At 35.9% G+C, this 26108-nt stretch overlaps 1 protein-coding gene across 1 annotated transcript in view; it reads left to right on the top strand.

Annotated features, from left to right (window-relative positions):
• The window catches only part of GPC5 (glypican 5), a 1027138-nt gene extending 1001750 nt beyond the window's left edge, over positions 1 to 25388 (top strand). The window contains exon 8 of the mRNA XM_004680070.2: positions 24467 to 25388. Coding sequence (XP_004680127.1) covers positions 24467 to 24624 — 158 coding nt within the window. The 3' untranslated portion in view covers positions 24625 to 25388. The remainder of the gene's footprint in view (positions 1 to 24466) is intronic.
• Positions 25389 to 26108: the final 720 nt, after the last annotated feature.

Here is a 26108-nt window from a genome sequence, read left to right as displayed (position 1 = left end):
GAATGAAAGTAATGTTCCACATTGAGAGAAAAAGGTGGGGATAAAAATTCTCTAGGATTAACAAACCATTGGCAATCTTTGCATTTTTAAGTCTAAAATAAAGAATGAAGGCAAGACTAGGCAGACCATGGAAACATGAGAAATTTTCAAGAGAGGAAACAGATTACTTGTCAAGGAATTTAGTTAAAAGATACAGAAATATACTCTTTAGCGAAACTTGATGCTAGGATATTGAAGGAAATGTTTTCAAATTGCTGAGTTGAAAATAATAAGCTTATTTTGCTTATGTGATGGCTAGCAATATTTTCAAAATGAGGGGGAAATGCAGATTTTCCTTAATGAAAAATATTTTATCACTCAGTTCCTCATAAAAAAATCCATGATCTGGAAAAAGAAATTTAAACCCTGTGTAAAGACATAGGTCCATGAATTCACTAGCTTCTTCACTGTAGTTATTGACTATCTTCTACATAATGAGTGATGTTTTTCTTGCTACTAGGATTATAGCTGTTCAAGAGCAATGATTTCTATTAAATTATGTTCTGTAATTGAAACTGGACTAAATCATGTGATTTTAACATAATGTGAATTATTTGTCATCATTTTGATATGCTCTTATAGCATCATTTAAAAGCAAAAACTATATCCATCTCCTCAATCTCTTAACCACCACAGACTGTTAACAGTGAACTTTACTGCTCATGCTAACTGATATAAAATAAATATATCCTTTTATAAAATAAATGCTATGCAATCCAACTATTCAATGCATTAGAATCACAGACTAAATTTTCTATAATCATTCTTTCACTCTCCCAGCATTCAGAAAATAATTACTAAACCAAATCCAATGGAATCTAGTACAATTTAATTAATGGACCCAAGGATATTGGCCCATAAAGTCAGTGATAGCAAAAGAAACCGTATAAACATTAGAGTTGAATTTGGGAATAGAAGATACAGACATTTCCAAAGGCATCCATATACCATCATTTTGATATCCTTAGAAAGAATCTTAGGTGGATAGCTCACATAAAAGTAGCTCACACCTGAAGAGCAAACAGATCAAAAGCAGGATATGGGTCCGCATTTTATAATGTCTGAAGAAAGAAAGGTTTCTTGGTTCATTAACCATGCATCACTCATTACTTCCAAATATTACAAGCGTATGACATCGTCTTTGTCCTTGAAAAAACAGATGTAATTTGACTAAATCTGTCATCGATGTTGCTAAATGACAAGTGAGAAAATTACACAGCTGATGTAACTGTGTAGCTTAGCTCTTAAAAGGAATCATCTTGACAGCGAATTAGTGCAACTGTACAGAAGACAGATTCTTAGGATAGTCAGAGTCTCAGCTGGTCAAGATGCAGTCACCCTCACCCTGTTAGGCAGGATGCAATTCAAATTCTCACAACTGACAGTGCCAACCACCTAATTTTACAAAGCAGCAAACTGAGGACCCTTAAGTATGTTGGTGAAAGAAGCAGCTGATTGACTGTTAGTTACTGGTATCTTGTTATAAAATCACCATTAAGAGCTTTGTTGATAATAGATACCTTTTTATCCTAATTCTCTAAAAGGATTTACAGAGGCGAAATTTTATGGAGTAATCGGGTATCAGTTATATCAGTATCTGGGAAATTACATTTTCAGATATAATTTCTGCTGCTAGGTATCTACCCAAAGGACACATGCACTCCTAAGTTGATTTCTGCCCATTAGCAATAGGGAAGATGTGGAATCAAACCAAATGCCCAAAAGTAGATAAGTGAGTCAAGAAGACATGGTATATATATGTGACGGAATATTACTCAGGAATCAAAAAAGATAAACTCATGCCATTTGTGGCAACATGGATGGAACTGGAAAAGATCATGCTTAGTGAAATAAGCCAGAAAGATAAAGAACAATGGTTTCACTCATAGCAGAAGTATAAGGTATTAGGAATATATATACACACACATACACACACACACAGTCTTTGTAATAAAGTAAAAAAAAAGAACATCAAGGCCCTCCCTGTTGGCGCAGCGGGTTAAAGCACAGCACTGAGAAGCTTAAGCCACTTCCGCATGAGTTCGATTCCCGCCTGCCCCAGAGGTGACCACATGGCGTGGCAGACCTCTCCTGACCCGCCCGCTGCTCCCCTCAGCAGTGTGCTTCGTCGATCTGCCTGTTCTGCCCCCCACTCTGTTCCTGGTGAATCCTCTCACCCTCCGCATCTCTGGCCTGTACCCCAGTTCTGTATAAATAAATAAATAAATCTTTAAAAAAAAATTAAAAAAAAAAAAGAACATCAAGTAAAGCTACAAACCAGAGACAGTCTACAGGGGAGGAGAGGGGAACAAGATAAAAATGGGGGTGGTAAGAACACATGGGACTATGGTGATGGCACATGGGTGAAGTGGTGGTGGGAAATCCATGGGAATTACAACCGAGATAGAAAAATGTACAAAATGAAGAATGTAAAAAATATATAAAGAAATAAATACTGCTGCTAGAACAGTCATCTACAACATGGTTACGATATACATATATGCAGTTATATGTTCTATACTTATATCATAATATTATACATGTGTGTATGTATGTGTGTGTGCATGTGTGTGTGTATAATATGAACCCTCTACTTTGGGAACCTACTCTGTGCTCAGAGTCATTCAATTACCAACACAAAGCCTCCCCTTCAGTGCTCTCTATATATTTAGAATATTCTAGTTAAAACTTACTACATAAAATAAGCCCATGGAAATAAACCAGGGTCCACAAATACAGAGTGTGAAAGTCTTTTAAAAATAGATATAACGGAAATCTGGCAGAGGGCTTAGCCAAAGTCAACCCCAACATAAACCTACAAATATATTTCCTTAACAAATCCTTTTGCATTTTTATTTTTACTAGGGAAGTTTGTGTGTTTGTCTCTCTGTGCACATACTTAGTCCCTGATTTTACTCGTTTAAATAAAGACTTAGGTTCACTCCAGTGAATCGTGACTTGGATTCAGTTCACAACAGGAAATAAACAACTAGTTAATTATCTTTGACTTCCAAGTACACTAACTTGGTATTTTGCAATATTCTGATCAGTTATTAGCAGGAAAAATACTGAGTACAGTTCCTGGAGCTATGTGGAAAGCCAACAAATATTTACTGAATTGAAATATTTACACCTGTAAGTGCCTAGTGAATTCCAAGAAAGGTGGGAATTCTGGTCTCTGGAACACTTGAGTGTTCCTCAAATTTTTATATTCGCTATGTCAGTGCTGCTCAAAGATACAACTTGGAGGAAATTATTTGAATCATTTTTTTTTCTTTCTGTGTATGCTGTTTTGCCATCAAAACAGTTGTTAACAATTGAAGTTAACAATTGAAGACAAGTGTTCCACAGGCTTCCTTAGCCTCCTATAAGAAATTTTAATGAAAAATTATTGAAATAACCATTCAATAACCAGAACAACTATTATTTCCCTCCTGCTAAAGTTGAATACTGTGTGATCCATATAGTAAAGTTTTATGGCTTTTTATAAAACACATTGTATGATGTGTTTTGAAAAATACAAATTTGGACCAAAATCCTGTACAGACTATACTATATGTTTAGAACATGATAAAGGCAACTGCATCTCTAGAAACTGCAATGGTGTACAATCGACTGACTGGGATACTGTCTTCCACTTCTCAGCAATACTGGGTGGGGTTTTATCATGTGGAGCAATGTTTTATTTAATATTTAATCTTATTAAAGTGAGGATGGAAAGTTAACTGGCTCTTGCAGATTGACTACCTGGCAGTTCCTAACTTTGAGCCATATTTATGATTTGGAAATGAACATTAAAATTTACAATTTGATAAAATAAGCCAAATATAATTACCCCTTAAATGATATTTTTCTCATACTTCAAACTACTTAATTAGCACTTTTCAATGATATCAATAGCACTATGGTCACACTGGAATAAGGAATTATCCAATAGATACAAGTCCAAGTTTTCTAAATGATAACAGATCTATTGTACACCCTCTCTGACCCAAAATCTGTGTAGTCTATTCAAAATTAACTTTTTGTAAGAAAAAAAGCAATCTGATTATTACATGCTGGAAATAAAAACAGTTTATGTTGAGTTCACCTAAACTCTTCTCATTAAATTTCCTACCAGTAAAGCTAAGATTTTAAAGTTATATAAAGATGTAGTGTGACACAAGTTGTAATTTTAATGAGATTTCCTATTGCTTTCAATTCGTAGGTTTTTATTTCAACTTTACCATATAGTTAGGTTTGTAAAACACTGATATAAAATCCCCTTGTTATAGGTTGGCATGGCAACTCACCTATAATACTAAAATATGAGATATTAATTTTTATACCTGATATAGACACTTCCAAAGCACCTCAAATATGGCTGGGTTTTTCCAGAAGTAAACATACAATAAAATAGAATTAAATCAACAATTTGACACCCACATTATAATTAGTAGAGCAAAAACAAATCCAGTCATGTGCTCAGTGTATTTAACAATATCTTGCAATCCTAACCAAGTCACTTAATTTTATCTTACATCATCCACAAAAGCTTTGAAACGAAATCCCAATGGGTAAACCCTGGACATTCCTGAATGCCCTTGGTGCCTATTTGTCAAAGAGGGCATGGGAAACTTTCCAGCACTCACCCATAATATGACCCCACATCAATATATTGTAACTACCTAAGTTATTCCACCAAGTCTAGTGTTTCCTTAAATTGATCCTAAGGGGGGGAAATAAAAATTCTGAACATCTGATATACCTCCATGTATTATTTAAAAGAATGAGGTAAAGAACTCAATGCACAGTGTCTCCCCATGCCTATCTGCATCCTTTTATTTCTTTTCTATTTTTCCTTGTTGCTTTCATTGAGGTAACACTGGGTGAGTTTCACTGTACTGAATTATAATGTGCTATCTACATACTCCTTAGGATCACAAGAAGTCTAGTTTCTTTCCACCATGTTTTTGACCCCACCCCCTTTACCTGTTTGCCACAGTGGATCATCTCCCTTCCTCTCTGGTACCCACCCTTCTGTTGTCAGAATCCAAGAGTTGGTTTGTTTTAATTAGTGTGGTATGCCACACACACAAAAATATGGTTTTAAAATGCTCAATATAAGGACCATTCAAGCCAATGAAACCAACATTCCTAGTGCCAAGGCCTGATCTGGAGTGTGGTATGTTCTGGAAAATGCTAGTGTGTGATTAAGTTTGAAAACAGGGGCTGAATACAGTTTCCCAGGGCTCCTCATCTCCTAGTGTTTTTTTGAGCACTCAGAGCTGGCTTTTAGTTAGTCATTGAATGATACAGCACAGATCAGGTCTCCCACAGTAGAGAGCTGGCAAGAAAAGGCAGTGGATTTTGAAAATCTCCATAGTCATAAATTTAGAATTCTTCATCATTTATAAATACTAATATTTTTTATTGATTACCAAGTGCCAAGGACCATAAAAAATGCTGTGTAGTCCAATTTCTCAAGTATTCGTGGATAATAAACAGATGATTTAAGATTGACTCTAGGGTTGATCTGATTCTATGGTACACATTTCAACCCTTCTTCACTACAGTATTTCTCACATAGGAATATGGAGAACAGTGCAAAGTTCCCAATGTAGTATCAGTTATCAACCTATATAGTTTGTGTCTGAAAGATAATTGATGTTAACATGTCACTTTCTGAGTTTAACCTGGGTCATTTGGAAAACTGCTTAGTAAGCCAATATAAACCACCAATATCAATATCCACATTTGGGTTTAGAATCATATAAAAAAGTAGTACTACCTATGTGTCCAGCTCTAATGAATAATAAAGAAACAAAGTTAAAAATTTAAATGCCTCTCACCCATTAAGGTGAAGACCAAATGTTTTCATGTTTCATGGTAAGAATATTCCCAGGAAGAGAGACAAAGGCAAATACCCAGATGTTTTTCTTGTGAGAGGGATATAAGGAAATAAGGGAAGTGAAATAAACATCAGAATAACAACTCTTAGACTGACAAGTAACAGTGGTTATCACGGGGAAAGGGGTCAGTGGAGGGAGGGGTAGAGAGTAGTGAATGGTCAGACTTAGATGGTAAGTGCAGTGTGATATATACATGTATGTAGGTGTGAAGCTATAGTCCCAAACTGCATCTCATTGCAAATCAATTACATGAATCAAACCATCATATAATCCACAGAAGAATGGGCGTGCTCAACTCGTAAGAACCTATATCACTGCATCTCCAGAGAAACAACCAATATTATAAGGATTTGGCTCACATGATCATAGTGACAAGTCCCCAGAGCATATAATGACTTGGCAAGTGGGAGAACCCATGTTGTTTCTACTTTGAATCTGAAGGTCTATGAGCCAGAAGAATCTATACAAATTTAGCTTTCAGGATGGCACACTTGATATTGAGAAACAGTCAATATTTATGTTCCAGCGTGAAGGCAGGAAAAAGCCACTGTCCCAATTCAAAAACAGAAAGGAAAAATTCTCTTTTACTCAAGAGAGGATCAGACTTTTTTTTTTTTTTTTTTTAAATCAGGGTTTCAGCTGTTTAGGTGAGGCCCAACTACCTGAGTAAAAGTCTACCACTTTAAGTGTTAACCTCATCTGAAAATACCCTAACATAAATATCAAAACAATACTTGACTAAATGTTGGGATACATTGTTCCCTAGTCCAACTGAGACATAAAATTAACCATCATTCTCTCTGTACCTATTCACATAAAGCAGAGACTTAATTTGGAGAATCAAATGATCACATTAATTTAATGATAAATTTGATGTTGTTCATTTCATCATAGTTTGGCCTGAACTTGTAAATTTGTTTTTATCTTTAAATCATAGTGTATGTAGTCATCCAATTACACATACTTAACAGTGTAATTAAGAACAGTTTTATTTTTTTGTTTTTTTGGTTTTTAATTGGGGAAACAAACAAACAAAAAAGTCTTTCCATTTAAAATTGGCCATGAGCAAGACAAGATTCGGGAACCATATTACTTAGGAAGACAGTGACTGTCTCCAGACAGTAATTTAATAAAGTATAGATTTTTGTTTGGGTGATAAATTTGGTGCTGCGTATGGGATTTATTCGGTCCTTAATGTAATTGAATCCCCGTGCTGTAATGATTTCTGAGCACCTCCCTAGCATCCTCTGCATACTCCTCTTTATGAACTAGTGAATGTGTTAAGAATAGATTAACAGCATCCCACATATTGTCAGTTTGTCACTCTTCAGTATCCCATAAACAAGCTAATATTAGTGAGAATTTGAGACGTTTATCATGTGCCTAATGTGTACCATCTGGTTTTAAGCAACTGTCTTCATGCAATAAATTTGACTTACCTAATATTTAGATAACTCGTAAATATTTTGCTTTACACAGCCAAGAAAGTTTTAGAAAATAAATGTACAAATTTTTGAAGGAGGGATATATACTATCCATTTGAAAGTTTTTTCTTTAATATGTTCATTGTCACCATTTCCTCTCATAACAAGTTAATCACTGGAGTAAAAACCATATGGTTCAAATTCAGCCCCGCATCAGAGGGAATGTGATAATGTAATCCCACTTGAAGATGTTCCTGAAGAATCATTCTCATTGTTTCCTATTTACTCATGTTCCACATGTAACATCCTCCAATCCCTGAACACATTGTGTCTGCAATTGACATAGAAATGCTCCCACTCAGTCTATATTGAAAAAAAGAAAACTATATTTTTCACTTAAATAGTTTCTTTATCTTAAAAAAGGGGGGAAGGAAATAATGACTTTTTAGATACAGCACCAACAACACAATCCTGGTGAGAAATAATTGATAAGCTGATTTTCATTAAAATTAAAAAACCTCTTACAGTGAGAAGATGAGTAACTTCTAGGAACCTACTGTATTGCATTGTCATTAAAAATTAATTAAAACTTCAGTTTTGCAAAAGATTATATCAAAAGTATAAAAAGACAAGCCATGAATCGGAACAAAATATTCTCAAAAGAAACATCTGATAAAAAACTTATCTAAAATATACCATAGACTTGTAAAATTGAAAATGAAAAATGTGATTTAAAACTAGGGCAAAGATCTTAATAGACATTCCCCCAAAATATGTAGTTAGCAAATAAATACATGAAAAGATGTCCCACATCATCTATCATCAGGAAAATCTATTTCCAATGAAAAGTCTGTAGAAACAGGGGATAGAAAGACACAACCTTAACATAAAAAACATTAAAATAGACCTAAAACTAACATTCTCGATGGTTTAAAAAAAAATGAAAGCTTTTCCACTGAGATCTGATACAAGACAAGGATGTTCACTCTCACTACTACTACTCCACATAGTACTGGAAGTTCTAGGTTGAGTAATTAGACAAAAGAAAGGAATAAAAAGTACAAGGATGTTTAAGGAAATATTTTTTTAACTATACATACAAATGAAAAACAAATGTATAGAACCTGTGGGAAACATAAAAGAAAAGGGATATCTAAATTGAAAAAGTAAAGCTACCATGATTTTCAGATGACACAATAGAGAACTCTCCATATTCCATAGAAAAACTAATCAGAACAGTTCAATGTACAATGTTGTGATGGGGCAAAAACACCCTCAAAACTCACTGTCTTCCTAGCAGCAAAACAATGGGATGGGAGAAGAGGAAATTAAGAACTTGATCCCGTTCACAATTACACCACCACCAACAACAAAAATACCTAGGCGTAAATCTGGTATCAAAGAAATAAAAAGTTCTCATAAAATTCTACAAAAACAAAACAAAAGAGTCAATCAAAATAAGGGCAGAAAAACTTAGTGGCCACTTTTTCAAAGAAAATATTCAGATTACAAACACACCATTGGCCCCCCTTGGTGGCACAACAGGTTAAGGCACAGCGCTACAAGCTGGCAACAGCCACTTCAGTGTAAGCTCAATCCCACCCCAGAGGTGACCCACATGGCGCGGCAGACCTCTCCTAACTCACCGGCTGCTCCCCTCAGCAATGTAATTCATTGTTCTGCCTGTTCTGCTCCCCACTCTGACTCTTGTGAATCCTCTTGCTGCCCCTGCACCTCTGGCCTGTACCCCAGTTCTGTATGCATAATTAAATATTTAACAACAACAAAAAGAAAACCAAAAAATGTTCATTGTCACTTATTGGAGAACTGTAAATCAAGGCTGCAATGAGATACAATGTCACATCTGTGAGAATTTCTCATCTCAAGATAAGGCTAGAAACAACAAATGCTGATGAGGAGGAGGAAACAAGAGAACCCTCCTACACTGCTGGTGGGGAGCACATGGGTCCTGCTTTATGGAAAACAGTATGGAGTCATTTCAAAATACTCAAAATTGATCGCCCATTCAAACCAGTGACACTACCTCTGAACTATCTCAAAACATGTGCTCACATGCTTCTTGCAGTGTTGTTTATCAATACTCTAGCTCAATTATGGAAACAAACTATGTTCTCCAAAACATTTGAGTGGAACAAAAAGATAAGGTATACATACACACAGTATATATACTCAGCAATCATAGAAGATAAATTCATGTCATCTGTGGCAATGTGGATGGTGCTGGAAGGGATAATGCCAAGTGAAGTAAGTCAGAAAGCAAGAGATAAATACCAGATGGTTTCTCCATACATGCCACATATTTTACACGTTTAAGAGTCAGATAAAGACAAGCTGAAAAACTAACTCCACAACTGACTACAGAAGTCAAGCACCAAGTGGGAGAAAGGGTTGGGGAAGAAGTAAGAACAAAGAGGAGACTACAATGAATCATGATGTTGGAATATGGGAATTTGGTAGTGGGTATACCAGGGTAGTGAATACCTGCTGGGGTTATAGAAACATTGCCTCAATTACAAACAAATGTAATTTTAAAAAAAATTAAAATAAGACACAACTACATATCTCTTAGAAAGGTTCAGAGCATAGCATGAACACCAAATATTGTACAGAGCAACAGGAACCCTCATATATTGCTGGTAGGAATGGGAAATGAACTACTATTTTGGAAGGCAGTTTTTGTAAGTTTCCTTCCAACCCTTACCATAATATCTAGCATAATGTTCATTGTTCTTTACCAAAAGAATTGAAAATTTAGGTTCACAAAAAACCTCATTAATATGTTTCTTCATTGGTGATTGCCAGAGCCTGGGAACAAACAACCTTCACCAGGTGGATGGATAAACTGGTAATGGAAGAGTCTCCAATCCTAAAGTAGAAATGAGCATTCAGGTCATGAAAAGAAGGTCTTTAATTGTATACTAGTTCGTGGGGAAAAAAAAAAAGCCAATCTGAAAATGCTACTTTTGTATGATTCCAACTATATGACATTCTGAAAGGGCCCAAACTGGAGACAATAAAAAGATCAGTGGTTTCCAGCAGTATGCAGGGTAGGGATTAATAAGCAGGCAGAGTAGTGAGGATTTCTAAGGAAGTGAAACTATTCTCAAGACATTTTGATGGATTTATGTCATTATACCTTTGTCCAAACTCAGTGAAAGTTTTACACCAACAGTGAATCCAGAAGTAAACTAAGGACTTTTGGTGATGAAGCTGTGTCAAAGCAGGCTTATCCCCATAAAATGGCATGCCTGCTGTGGAGCAATGCTGATAATGGGAGGCGTTAGCTATATCATGTGGGACACGGGGTTATGGGAAATCTCGAACTTCCTCTCGATTATGTTGTGAATTTTAAGTGTGTCTACAAATTAAACTTTTAGAAAACCTCTAGGAACAAGATGGGCAGCTGTCTTTAGCAAAAAAATTGTAGAGTTAAGTTGTATTGATTTGATTTTTGTATGCGGCTAATGTTTATAGAGGACAAGAATCATAGAAATAGATTGATACAATGTTAGTCAAATGCCAGCTATGGAATCTAAATGATTGTTTCTGCTAAACTTTGATACTGAAATAAATTTAGACAGGTGAATGGTAGATAGGGGAGTAACTGAATTATCCTTACAACAATTCTTTGATGGTAGAGATAACTCCCTCCAAATTATTGGGTCCCTATTTATGTCACCTATCATTAGATTTGCATTTTATTAGAGCAGATTGTTTATTGTAAGGCTGTGAGACCCCAGACCAGGATTCAGAACACAGGAAGGCTATTCCTGACTATTACCTACTACCCAGAAGAAAACTTTTGACTCATTTCGCCCGTTTCCACCACTACCATTAAAATAATAACCATATTTCTGTGTAAAGATTTAATTTTTTTCATATTTATGATTTTATTTAATTTTCTTATATATCCTGGGAAAGTCTATATTATCATGCAAATGTTATCGATGAAGAAACCGAATTGCAGCAACTATATAAATTTTCTAAGTGTTCTAGAAATTGACCCCAGTTTCTTTCTACCATACTTTGTACCGTCTAGTTTAATTCTAACATCTGTGTATCTCCATGTGAATAAATCTGATAAAGAAATAGTGAAGTATTTTTGTATTACTATCATTTTGAAGGACTATATATAATTAGACATTCAGGAGCTTAAAATTAAGTGAATTTAAAAAAAGAACGGCTAAATCAAAAAAAAAATTAAGTGAATTATATCAATATAAGGACTGAGACATTATGTCAGCCAAAATATATAGAAACTTGAAAAATATTCTTAAGCTAGGCAATAATGACAAGCAGAAAGTATAGATAAATCCAGCATAAAAAGCACACCAGTGTTTATAATTGGACAATGGATAGAGACAAGGACAGAAAGAATGGACATTTTTGTATATGTCTGTATTTTCTATATTTACAGAAAACTATGCATTTTATTATCATATGTGACAAGGAATGAGCTAATGGAGCAACAATGAGCTATGGGTTTGAGAGAGAAGGAGTGTGGATGATTTTTACTCCATGAGATATAATGGAATAATGCAATGAGATATAATGGAATAATGCAAAAATTTCCATACTGGGTCAAGAAAGGTGATCCTGTAATTTTCAGTATCCACATAATTTCCGTGTTTTCAATATGTAAGCATTCCCTCTTCACACATGCACCTGTTATTTTCATAATGTCTAGTCAACCCAAAGGACAGCAAACAATATATTTTAGAATGTTACACAATCCCATCTGAATGCAAACCTCCAATTGAGAACCCAAGAGGGCAAGCCAAGAGCCATCCCTACAACCTAACTACCTGTCCTGAAGTTTGCTGTCTTTTGTAGATATCCCATAATAGCATTGATATTCTTCTGTGGGATGAAGTGATGGATAGTCCCTTGTATTTATATTTCATTTTGATAGTCTCAGGCTGATAGAAGTCCTTAAAAATCAATTGTACAAAGTATACTTTGAAATATCCAATGTATTGATTTATAATAGACTTGATGAATCAGATATGCAAGTGAAGATCATTAATTTCTACTTAGTAAATATAATAGGCTTCACAATCTCTCTTGCACAACATGCTTAGACATTTTAACAATTTTTAGGCTCTGAGGATTAGCTGCTTAATATTCTTCACTTACTGAAGTAAAACAGACAAATTTTGTCAGAAGTTAATTTTCACGTTGTGTTAGGAGAAAAGTTCTCGCCTCATGAATGTTCACAATTTACTTGCTGCAGCTAATTTTTAGCAAATGTAAGTAATTGAAAATTCCATCCATTTAACCAAAACCGATACAGTGTATGTAACATGGATCCAACAAACAAATTAAAGAATTAAAAGCCTCGGAATGATAGCAATCCTTAAGTTGCCAATTACCCATAGTTCCATAGGCAGCTTGGCCTTTTTCAGACACAATAAGTAAACTTTACAAGTTTCTACAGCATATGCACCTTGGATTAAGCAATGCTAGAGCAAAACGGATTGCCTTCCTGTCCTCTAATGGTCATTCAATCATCCTTCTGTAAGGCAGCAGTTTGTTTTACACTATCGTTTATTAGTAGAGAAGAATCATCATATTTCACTAATCCATTTCTTGGCAAAAGTGGAATACTGCTCAGCACGTTTAGTAATCTTCATATAAGGGATTGTCATTACTTTGAGTTGTAAGTTTAAAGTAGTATATACATGTGTTAATTTAAGTGATGCACTCCTGAGACATATGTAAAGTAATAATTAATGTTGCTTCTTTTTTTTTTTATAGTTGCCATCCAAAGCAGGAGTAGAGAACCAATGTAAATTACAACATGCAGCCGACCTAGAGTAGCCTCAGTCAGGACAGAGCTGCTGTTGCCAGATACTGAAAATATTTACTAAGTTTCTTTCAAGATGATAGGTTGCCCAACCACCCTCAATTATATCACCTCCTGCCTGTTTCGAATATCTGACTTTGTGCTGTTTACCAGCCATTTTGTTTGTGTATGTTCTTTGCTGCTATATAGTAGTTTTCATTAACAGATTAATAGATTTCCCTCAGTAGATTAGGAATGTATATTTTCAATAATTCTTGAAGTGTGTAGCCTTGAATTTTTAACACATCAAAATACATAATTGTCAGGCCCTCCCTGCTGGTGAAGCGGTTAAAGCACATCACTAAGAAGCTAAAGCCACTTCAGCATGGGTTCCATCCCCACCCCAGAGGTGACCCACATGGCGCAGCAGACCTTTCCTGACCCGCCCGCTGCTCCCCTCAGCAGTGAACTTCATCAATCTGTCTGTTCTGCTCCCCATGCTGTCTCTGGTGAAGCCTCTCACCCCCTGCACCTCTGGCCTGTACCCCAGTTATGTATGCATAAATAAATAAATCTTTAAAAACTATATTAATTGCCTTGGCAAAACAAAAAATCAGTTAATATTTCTTACTTCCTCACAAACACAAATATTTTAATTATATCTTAAATGTAAACCCCCAAAATTGATCATTTTGTGATTATTGTTTTCAACAAACACCTTTATATACAGTACCCTAGGTGTCTGTATCTACTTCAGTTACAAGTGTAACCTTCATCTCACTCTTCCACTTGGGGTTCATTTCTTGCACATTTATATATATTCTTTAATAGTACATTTAGACATGTTTATGAAGTGTTAAAAATAGGGCCCTTTATTATACGTTCACTAACTTTATTCCACCTACATAGTTCAACTAGTCATTTCTTTTAGCATACATAAATTTTTTAAAAAATAATCTAGTCGTCTTTTGAGGGCAAAGTGATGCTTCAAAAGTTTTTCTTTGATGCCATAGACTATCACTGTCATGTATACAGGCATATTTATAGCTTTATTTTTATTGTTACTTTAATAGGATAGTTGAGTGGATTAAGACAGTGCCACAAACACAATAGGATTCTACTCAGTTATTAAAAAAAAAAAAAGACGTCTATCTTTTGGCTCAATATGCATAAAAGAGGGATGATGCTAAGCAAAAGAAGTCAGAAGAAAATGACAAATACCAGATAGTTTCACTTACATGAAAATACAGGGAAACAAAATACTTCAGACAAAACCAAACAAGTAACAAACATAGAAATCTGATTGCAGAACTGAGGCTACCAGGAAGGGTATGTGGGGTGAAGGGTGCACAGTAGACTGTGTTGGAAGACTGTGGGCTCCTGTATGAAGGTGACGTGGGGTAACATTGAGTATAACATGCACTATACACTTCTGTGTCATAGGGGGTCTTAGGAACCAATGTACTCAATTTTTAAAAGTGGGCAAAAATGCAAAAATATTTTTCAATATCTAAGAATACTTAAATGGTCAACAAGTACAAGAAAAGATAGTCAATGCTATTAGTCATCCAGGGAAATGGAATCAAAACCACAATAATATATCTCACACGTATTAGAATGGCTATGCCAACGATAACCACGTGTGTTGGCGAGGATGCAGAGTGATCCGCTGATGAGAGTGGAACTGGGTGCAGCCAGTAAGGAGAAAATAGCGAGTGTCACCCAAAGCATTTAAAATAGAACTGCTACCTTATGCAGTGCTTCACTGGATTTTCTACATATTTATCTGAAGAAAAACTCCCAAAATTTATATGTGTGTGTGTGTAATATGCACTCCATGTTATGTTCATTGCAGCATAAATATATAGCCAAGAAATGAAAATAAGTTGTCCATTAATGGATGCATGAAGGAATTGTGAGCCTGGCCCAAAGCTCAAGGGCCCAGCAAAGCAAAACGGCTGTTCCTACCTGTGGCTTGTTACTAACTCCCCAGTGAGCTGGCTCCCATGGCTGTGTCCCCACAGGAGCTGATATGTTCTGGCAGTGTGTTAATGAGTGATACTTTGTTTATTGAACTCTAACTTGATCGCTTAATCCATGGCATCAGAAGACCAAGAGCTTTTATTTGGTAAGGGAAGGACATTGCTTTTCTTGGGTTACATCCTAGAAAGTAGGTTCCTACTGGATCACCTTCTCCCCACCCCACCTACACACACACACACACACACATATACACACACACACATATATATACACACACACATATATATACACACACACACATATATACACACACACACATATATATATAACAGTTATATTTCGAGGGTTGGTTTTGTCTGACCCACTTTTTGTTCATCTATATCCCACCCATGAGTGAAACCATATATGTGTATATATATATATACACACCAAGAGACTGTGGCGGGAGACTGCATCCTGGCAACGGGTGTGGGGTGTGGTGTGACTGTATCTCTGAGGGATATACAGTACAAGTCAGTAGTACCTCAACCCAGTAAATTTACCAAAACATAAAGAAAACTTTTTTTGGAAAAAAATTTTTTTTTTCAATAAACGTACGAGTGCCTCCCATTTTTAAAAATTGAATTATGCTCCAGCTTGAAATAGGACAATCCAAGGAGTAAGATAATTAGGGTTTTGAGGTCTTGCTATCATAGATCTGTTAAGCATTAATACTTAAAATAATTGGACAGTTAAATGCCAAAACAAGAGTGAACTCTGTACTAATATCAGACATACCCTTTATGAATGGCTGTTATCAAAATGCAAGTAACTAGTATTGACAAAGATGTGGATAAAAAAAAAATCATCTACACTGTTAGTGGGAATGTAAACTGATAAGTAGCCACTATAGAAAAGAGTATGAGGTTTAAAAACAAAACCTGAAACTAGAAGTACCATACAAACCAACCATTCCTTTTTGACCATTTTTTTTCCTGAGAAAATTCATAAATGTATCCAAAGAGATACGCAACCCTATGTCCTTTGTGGCATTATTTGCAATAGCCATGATTTGGAAACAATCTAAATATCCATCAATGGATGTATGGATAAAGATGAACCTTATCTATCTCTCTCTAGATAGATAGGTGTATATAGAGAGATCTAGATATACATTTGGATAGATATAGATACACAATACTACACAGCTATTACATCTTTTTAATGAAATCTTGCCAGGCATATATCTCAAGCAATGTTATACTAGTTGAATAGTTCCCTTGTACAAGCGTAATTCATGTATGAAAAAAACAAAGATACTCAAAGCTTTTTTTTTTTTTGAGATTACCTCTCACATCATCCAAAAAGCACATAGGCTTGGTTAGACTTCAACTCAGCAAATTATAAATGTAATTCATTTTATTTTCCAATTTTTGACAACTAACCATAGAACTTCATAAAAAGTCAAATAATAAAAGTTTTAAGACTAAAAACCATGTTTTATAGCAACTGGGGAAAGTGAGCTATGAGATACACTTAGAAATTACTCCAAATGCAGACAGAAGTCAATAGGATGGGAAATATGCAAGAGCAGATGTCAAGAGCATGAAGGATAACATGACATCTAATGTGTACTTCCTTGAGGTTGCAGAATAAGAGATAATAATAATGTTAAAGCGATAATGTTTGTTAGTTTTCTCAAACTGATGAAGACTCAAATACTCATTCAACAATATATAGATCCCAATAAAGATAAAAAATGGTGAACTACTGATTACCAAATTCAAATATCCTACAAAGGGAAAAGCAAGTTACTTTCAGTGGAGTTATGGTAGCCTGAGAATCGTTCTTTCTAGAGCAACATTAGAATTGAAGGATGTTATCAATACCGTGAATAAAAATACCTTTAACCTAGAGCCCTATGTCCAGTAGAGAAATACCTCTCAAGAATGAAGAAAAATAAAATTACTGTAATCAAAAAAGAGTGAACATTTTCTCTGGAGGGCACACAAAGACATAACTGCTAATTGATGCATTCAGGAAGGATAAAGACTCAACAGGTGGTCGTTCTGAGATGCAACAAGAAATGAAAAGCAGAGTGGTAAAAATCTACCTAAATTTAAACACTGCATGATATGAAAATGACATGATGTACCCAGAGATGGATTATAAAATATTATACTGGAATCATATAAACAGGGATAGTATTTCTATGTTTTTGTATTTTCCAAAAGATGGTAAAAGTATTAGCTTGTCACTTTAATAAATGAGGACTTAATCACTACTTTAATTGCGAAAATAGAATGTGCACCTTAAAAGACAGTGGAGGGAAAAAAATAGGGTAAAAAGAGACTTATATTTCTAAAAATGTAACAATGACCTTATAAAATTCTATTACCATAAATTTACTTAAAATAATTTGGTATTTTCAATATGAGGATTGTGTGTGATTCCTCTCTAAAGTCTTCAAAAAAAAACTATGAGGCAAATTTATGAGAAAAAACCCAGATGATCATTATAGAATAAAATACAGCGTCAGGAACTGGCAAAGGATCAAAACAATATTCCCTCTGTGCTACAAATTCTCTTGAAAAAAATTATCATTAATTATTGGAGAGCCCCCAATAATTCATTTGATACAGTAACAAATAGGTAATAATGATCCCCAACATTACCCAGAACTGAAATATCACAATAAATCACACTACTTTAATTAAGCTTTGGTTTATAGTCAGAATCTCCAGTTAATTTCTGATCCATTATTTAACTTATTAACAATTAGAATTACTCCATTATTCTTACAAATTCGGCAAAAAGGCCAGACTACTCATTGCAAGAATGAACAGAGGCCCTTAAATTAAGTCCAAGGCCCCTGTCCTATGGAAAATGGAATATACTACTTGGAGAACTGCCCCATTTATTAGTACGAGTCTTAAAAGTCAAACTGAACATAAGAGATGACTTTCAACTTGGGTCATGAGGCTATGGAATTACAAGACACCTCTCTGTGACATATGTTACCATGATTTTCTTATCAGATTACATGGAGTCCCCTGGGAACATTAGAAAATTCATGCTATGTTCAGGACATATGAGTTAAGTAACTCCACACACTAGACAAACCTAAGAAACATTTTCTAGGAGATAAGAGATGACTGCCAATTTGTATAAGTGATCGACTAAGCCAAACTGTTATGCTAAACTATCTCAAATTTGTTATGTTCTCTAATATCCATCCAATACTTATCAATACTTATACATTTCATGCTATCCATGAAATGTTTGTCCACTGACCAAAAAAGTTTATTTATGTAAGAATTCATAACAACTGACGGTTTTTATTTAACATAAGATCCATAACAATTTTATTGAGCAAGTACTTGCTAAGTTAATTTCCTCAAAATGAAAGTTTTCCCATTGCATATGATTCAGCAATTCCAAATTTGGGTATACAGCCAAAGGAAATGAACACAAGATGGCACAGACATCACTCTACCCCCATCTCCACTGCATCATTATTCACAAGAGCACAGAGATGAAAACAGCTTAAGCATCCACCAATGGAGAAAGATTACACACACACATGTATTCAGGCATGAGAAAGAAGAAAAATCCTACTACTTGCCACAATTTGGATGAACCTTCCGAGCATTATACTAAGTGAAGTCAGACAGGGAAATATCTTATATGTGTAATCAAAGAAGAAAAAAGCCTAACTTCTAGAAACAGTACCGTGATGGTTACTAGGGACTGGAAGACGGCAGTGGGTTACAGGGATATTGGTAAAACGGTAAAACTTCCAATTCCAAGATAAATAAATTCTGCGGATCTAATATTCAGCATAGTAATTATTGTTAATAATGCTATATTTTATGCTTGAAAATCAGTAAGACATTGGATGTTAAAAGTGCTATGCCACAAAAAAACTATGTGATAGGATAAAGGTGTTAGATAGCTATGATAGTCATTTTGCAGTATGTAAATATTTAAGATCGGTGTGTTGAAATTTTAAATCTATAGAGTTTTATGTCAACTATATCCCAAATAATTTGGGAGGGGGTGAGAAAGAAACATACAATATAATGAATTTTTCACTATTCTATATTAAGTTTATAAACTTTTTCATCCACATGATTATTACTAAATGCTTACTAGGTAAATACAGAAATGAATGAGGTATTACTACTCACAAAAAGGCAGATTATCACAATTCAAAGAATTTAGATGTTATATCATAAAATGACATTGAAACACTTTTCTATACCAAAAGCTATTGTTTTTGAGTCTTTTTTTAAAAAAGTAAATGCACTTAATTTTTTCCTAACAATGCACAGACTGGCGCTTTTGTGAGTAAATGTGTATGGTATGTTAATTATTCCCAAATTATTGGTTATTAGAAATTAAGTTTTAGGTCTAGGTAAATAAGCATTTTAAACACTTGATATATTCTGGCAAACTTCCTTAATAAAGGGTTGTATCCTTGCCAAGACTATCATCGCCTCTCTGCTCTGCCTTTGTCAACTGAACAGTAGGTAATTATGGCTTCATCTTGGCTCAACATTTATATGTATTCTTACATAGAAACATTAAAAGTTCTATATTTTTCTTACTGATATTAAATTATTTCTTTTTATCAGTTTTCTGTGAGGACATCTCAGGTGTTCATACAGGTTGTAAAAACTATGTTTAAGACATATCACTTTTGCTGCCATATACACAGCTATGTTTCATCTACTTGGCTATCTCTGCCCCATGTTATTCTGGAATGGTGGTCCGTGTGGAATGGTGGTCCGGATTGTAAAGAGTTCTTTTTATCAAAATGTTGAAACTTAATACTATATTTTATAGATTCAGCCAAAAATTCTATATGTGTTTCTCAACCTGCACATAAGTGAAAGTGGCAACATATATGTTTTATTTGCTTGCTTAAGTCATTGATACCATGAACTGTTAGATAATGCTGCTAGATAAAAATCTATAATTTTTTTCAAAAATTTAATAGTCAGCACTTGGACTAGCTCTCCTCTCTCACCGAAAGCACTCTCATTTTAAAGTCATGTCTAAAATCAAACAGCCAGACTAGGGCAGAGCCAGAGGCCATGCCAGTGCCAATGCTTTGATTTGATTGTGCAGTGGCAAGAAACGTAGAATCAAAGAGAACCGCATTTGACCGGGACACACCTGGGCTTCAGCCACATCCACTTTACCTTGAGCAAATTACTTCTGCAGCTGTTCCTAATCTGTAGAATGCGAGAAAATAATCCTACCAAACTCATCCTTCTGTTGTGAAGGCAAATTATTCGAGTTCCCCAGGCAGTGATATTCATGAAAAGATACTATGTCCTAGGCAAGTTTTGATGTGCCATGATTATAACTGTCTTGAAAACAAATCACATCTAAGGCTAATTATTTTGATTTCATTGAATTCAAATCATGACCTATAGTCCTGCTCTTTTCAATCTGTCTTCTACCTTCAATATAGATGAAAGACACCTGGGGGTATCTTTTTTTCCAGATTCAAAAAAGTCAAAACAACAACAACAACAAAAAAAAAAAACATGTAATGTAAGCGCCTAGTACAGATACAGCTTATGTCAACTTGGGAAGAGCAGGGATTCAATAAGTAGATTACTGTCTTGCAATGTTCTTTATTAAAAGCAGAGAGCAGGCCCTTCCTGGTGGTTCAGCAAGTTAGGAGGCAGCACTGCAAACCAGCCCCAGCCACTTCAGTGCAAATTCGATCCCTGCCCTGGAGGTGACCACATGGCGCGGCAGACATCTCCTGGCCCACCCACTGCTCCCCTCAGCAGTGTACTTTGTTGATCTGCCTGTTCTGCTCCCCACTCTGTCTCTGGTGAAGCCTCTCACCGCCCTTGCACCTCTGGCTTGTACCCCAGTTCTGTATGAATAAATAAATCTTAAAAAAAAAAAAAGAAAAGTAGAGAACAGGGCCCTCCCTGGTGGTGCAATGGGTTAAAGTGCAGCACTGCAAGTGTGCCGTGGCCCGATCCCCAACCCTGAGGGTGACCCACATGGTGCAGCAGACCTCCCCTGACCTGTCTGCTGCTCCCCTCAGGAGTATATGTCATAGATCTGCCTATTCTGCTACCTCCTCTGATGCTGGTGAGTCCTCTGTCCTGCACCCCAGTTTTGTATGCATAAATAAATAAGTCTTTGAAAAAAAAAAAAGTAGAGAGCAAATTTTCTTTAAACTGTCTTTGTAGCTTGGTAAAACTTAGAGAATTCTTAAACTATGTGGGTACATAAAATATCCAAACTCCCCTGCATCAAGACAAAACGCAGAATGCACAAGGCAGAATGCTGCAAGCCTTCCAGATTCAACACCATTCATTCCCTCACCCACCTACATTTTAACTGAGTAGTTTCAGTTGACCTATGAATCCACAGATATAGCAGCTAGCATATAGTCAGACAACTCAGACTAAGACAGGAGAAAAGATACTTAGAGCACTTTTGTTGTTGTGTAGAACTGGTGTGGAACTTGGGTAGACCAGAGGTGGAGTGGGGAGCAGAACAGGCAGGTGAACTGGAATACACTGCTGAGGGGAGCAGTGGAGAGACAGGAGAGGTCTACTGTGTCACAGAGTGAGCTGAGGACTGAACTCAAGCCTTAGAGGTGATGACTGAGACTTGACCCCTAAGCCACCAGGGAGGCCCTGTTCTTAGTGTACTCTCTTGACAGAAAAATTGAACTTCTGTGTCCCTCCCTTAAATACTGATTCCTCAGGGCTCTGCTAGTGCGTAGAATCAGTACAGTGGTCAGAGTCTAGGCAGGGCGGCTGGACTTCTCGATCTGACTCCTGGGTCTACTACTTAGATGTCACTTAATTGTCCAGTGCCCTCTGTCTATAAAAACAGGCAGGCAGAAAGAAAAAGGAAAATACCAGATGGTTTCACTAATAGCAGGAGTGTAAGTATTCAGAAAAAATATATATATTGTAATAAAGTAATATGAAAATCAAGAAACGGCTATAAGCCAGAGACATTCTTTGATGGTAGAGAGGGGAACGGGAATCAAAACTGGGTCAGGAAGAGCATATGGAGTACTGTGATCGCGGAAGGGTGAATCTATGGTGGAGATTACAATCAAGATGAAAAATGCATAAGACGCAGAATGATACAATGTTGTGAGTGTGTGCGTGTGTGTATGTAAAAGTTACTGCATTTCTGGAAAAATAATTAGGCGGGAAAAACTTCTGCCTGATGGAGTCTTTGCTGATCAAGTTACATCCTTTTACATACTTCCGAGGGCCATCAGGCATGTGCCCAAATTTTAATATTACATTAATTTTTGTAATAGCATGACTATCTGGCTTCTCCCACCAGACCATAAACTACAAAGGGCAAAAATAGGAATTTGTCGGCATCATTGCCCGTTGCTGTTATGTGTACAAAGAAATTCGAAAAGTACTGCGTTTTTGTTTAATTTATTAATGCAATAAGTCCCCAAACTAATTTTCCTTCTATGGTCTTTGGTTAAGCTTTGGGATAATTTACAGGCTTAGTTAATTGAATTGCTTTAAGGAAACAATCATTGCACCAAATAATTGTGGATTTTCTCAGTATTCTAAGGTGTCCTAATGGATGTCAAGACCAGGTTGCGATTTCATCCAAAACTGAAACTGACTGCCAAGCTCTTGAGGGCCCTTTAATTCACTGAATTCTTATGTCCAGGGGCCATTGTCTGTACAATCACTGCACTGATTAGTCACAGCTTTACCTCAGATGTTAAAATTGTGTTTGATGGAAGTGAGACATTCTTCCTGACATGGTCTGATTTCCAGGCACAAGATGGAACAGATTTCTTCTGCTGACATATTGTCACTCACCTTGGTATCCCATGAACCCAGACGAGTGCCTGGCCTGGCTCAGGAATGAATGAGGGAACACCAGTTCAGAAAGGCCTATAAAGGAGTTATTCAGTTAAGCCAGTCCAGGCACCTCTTCACAGTGCTTAAAAAAGGAAAAGTAAATCCCTTTCAGCTCAAATTTATGTAGTTATCTTGGAAAAAAAATTTTTTTTTTCATTGCCTAGAGTCCTCATAGCTCCTCGTTAAACCCTAGCATAAAAAGAAGTATAAAAGCATGACTAAAATATTCACACTCTACTCCAGTCCCTATAAAAAAATGAATCACTAGTTTATTCATCTTGCCTAATGACACAGAAGGGCAAAACAAGTACCCAAACAATGAATAATAATGCACGATCACACACTGTAAAATCAATATGTCAAATCAGGAGAGATGTGCTTCGTTTTAATGTGCTCATGCCCGAACGCGGTCGAGCTTACCTTCTGAATTATATATACGTATTGACCTAATTACATAAATATTGACTTTTCCTTATATGAACCCTTTTTTTCAGTCCCACTGTAATTACCATGTCAATATTTGTGGCCACAGTAGCACTGAATTTAAACTTGTTAATTGTGAATGATAGTGGCGTGCCAGGAGAGGTTCCATGGGCCATGGTCTCAGAGTATGCCATTGGAGGCCCTGGATAATAAACCAGCCAGTCATTCCTTAGAGGTAGCACAGTCAGGTAAGCTTCTCTACAAAATGGTCATTTCATCCCGTATCATTTTAGAATCAGTCTCTGGACAATTTGGTTTTAGAACACAAAACAAGTAGCAACCAGATTATGACTCAGCCTTCATCAACAACTTGACCTGTTTTGCCGTTTTTCCCCCCCATGAAGTCAAATATTTATCCCTAATTTCAATCTCTAGTGTACACTCTTTATACACTGTTTGACCTATAGGGAGATATCACCACAAGCATCCTCACTTATTGCTGTGTGCATAAAGATAAAATTTAGTATTTGTTGTCATTCATTGATATATTGCCAATAATTCCACACATAGTTTAGTCTAACATAAAATATGAAGTAGAGGAATTCTGCTTTTTAAACAATATCCTATGTCATTATTTCCCTTAATGTTTTATTTTCATGAGTAAAGGTGTCACATATTTACTACTATTGTTATATCTCTGGGAAAAACAATGCCATATTTCAGGAAACTTTAATTAACTGTCTTAAAAAAAATCAGTGACATTAGCAAATCATCCAAATGCTCTAAAAATCTGAAAAGCTTGAGACTTTACTCATAATATTTCCGAGAACTCCCACTCAAGGACCTGCACTCCCCCCGATTTAAGAAAAGAAGTCACAGTGTCACATTAATCATTTAGAGTTACGTGGACACGTGGAGAATGCTAGAGAAAACCATGATGTCCAAACTTTTGAGTTTCAGAGCTGGTCTAGATGTATCACAGTGAGGTGTTCATGCATCATCCTGTATTTTTCTTATTTGCCTCTGCAGGGATGCCAGAGGAGCTGAACTTCAGTGATGTCAAGCACATCCATCAAACAGATGGTGGCAGTACTCTGGGCACAACTGGAGCAGGATGCCCAGCAGGGTCTGAATCTATGGCACTGATGCTGCTGGGCGTGGTGATGGTTCTGCCTGGGCTCTGGTAACTGAACTCAGCTGCCCCTCCCCAGAGCAGTCTTCCAGGAGTCTAGATTTCTCCCCTCTCTCCATAAACCTGGAATAGGATTCTTTCTGAATGTAACGACCATATTTATGCAAAGATATGCCACACTAACTTCTTAGAGGCCAAGTTGGAATGTCAGAGTATCTAAAAATCAACACTGGAATACTCTGAAAATGTCTTCTTTGAATCTTTCTTAAACCTTCTTAAATTCTAACATATTAAGCCTGCAAATGTGAAGATCACAGAGTGACTGTGCAGAAGGGGTTATCTCTAATTTTGTTATCCTCAATTCCAACCCCTATCCTTTCTTCAGGACAGAAAAAGAGTTTCAAAATCAAAGTACATTTGCAGGACAATGAAGACAGTTCCAATTATTTAAACTACCTGAGTTAGAATCACATTGAATCTATCCAAAAACTCAATGGCAAGTAACATGCATGCATTTTCAAGAGATTCTTCCATTTTTGCAAGCTATAGAAAGAAACTACTGAAAGTCTTTTAAATTAAATTGTGAAAAAACAATTCATGCAATTTTATTGAAGGAGCTTGATCATTCTATCCAATGTAAACTAACAACATACAGCTGAATTATTTTGGTAGCATCTGATCTGTACTGTATTATATTCTAAAGGCATTTTCAGTATTGTGACCCTGTTCCCTCATCTTTCTGCCTAGTGGATTTAGCTACACTGTAAAGCACACGCCTGCTTCAGGAATATCTCTAATAAAGCTGTTAATTACTTCATGGAAAACCTTAAAGAATCATTAATCATTTTCTTCTGGCAAAATTTCCTGATGTATTTTCAAACATTTGCTCTCTTTTTAAAATGTTGAACCAGTAATTGTGCATTTCAAGACTACAGAAAATAGCTACAGACATGTGCTAAAATGCAAAGTGTGGCAAGCAAGTGCATTAGCTTGCTTACTATTTGCACATGAGCTGAGCTATTATCCATCTCCTGATTTCCCAGTTGTGATAAGACTCCTCACTTGACACTATCACTGTACTTAAGAAAAGTTAGCGTTTACTACAAAATATCTCATTCAGTAAATAGCCAGAAAATACCATTAATGCAAAGCAACAGAAAAGAGAAGTGCTGAACTTTTAATATTTTTCTTTTTTAAAAAAGGACTTGAAACAATCCCGGAGAAAGAGGACTCCTTTTATGGCAAATATTTGTGAGGAGAAATCAAGTGAGCCAATCAGGAATCCCTTTATGATCAAACTATATTCTCTCTTAACTCCTCAGTTAGCAAATGACCTTAGGTTGATCAATTTCAGCACCAGAATATTTTTGAACTTCCACGTACAATGTAATTGTCTCTTTGACATGTCTCAGAACTATAAGTATTATTCTAGTTGACAATGCTGAATGCCATTTTCTGCAACTCCAGGACTTAATAAGTACCGTATAATCTGCTTGATTTATAGTTCATTGTACTAAAACATTCCACAAATAATAAATT

The sequence above is a fragment of the Condylura cristata genome, unplaced genomic scaffold (genome assembly GCF_000260355.1).
Source record: "Condylura cristata isolate star-nosed mole 26May11 unplaced genomic scaffold, ConCri1.0 scaffold00010, whole genome shotgun sequence".
NCBI classification, from domain to species: Eukaryota; Metazoa; Chordata; class Mammalia; order Eulipotyphla; family Talpidae; genus Condylura; species Condylura cristata.
Note: the sequence above shows the minus strand (reverse complement) of the source record. Positions and strands in the feature narration are given on the sequence as shown.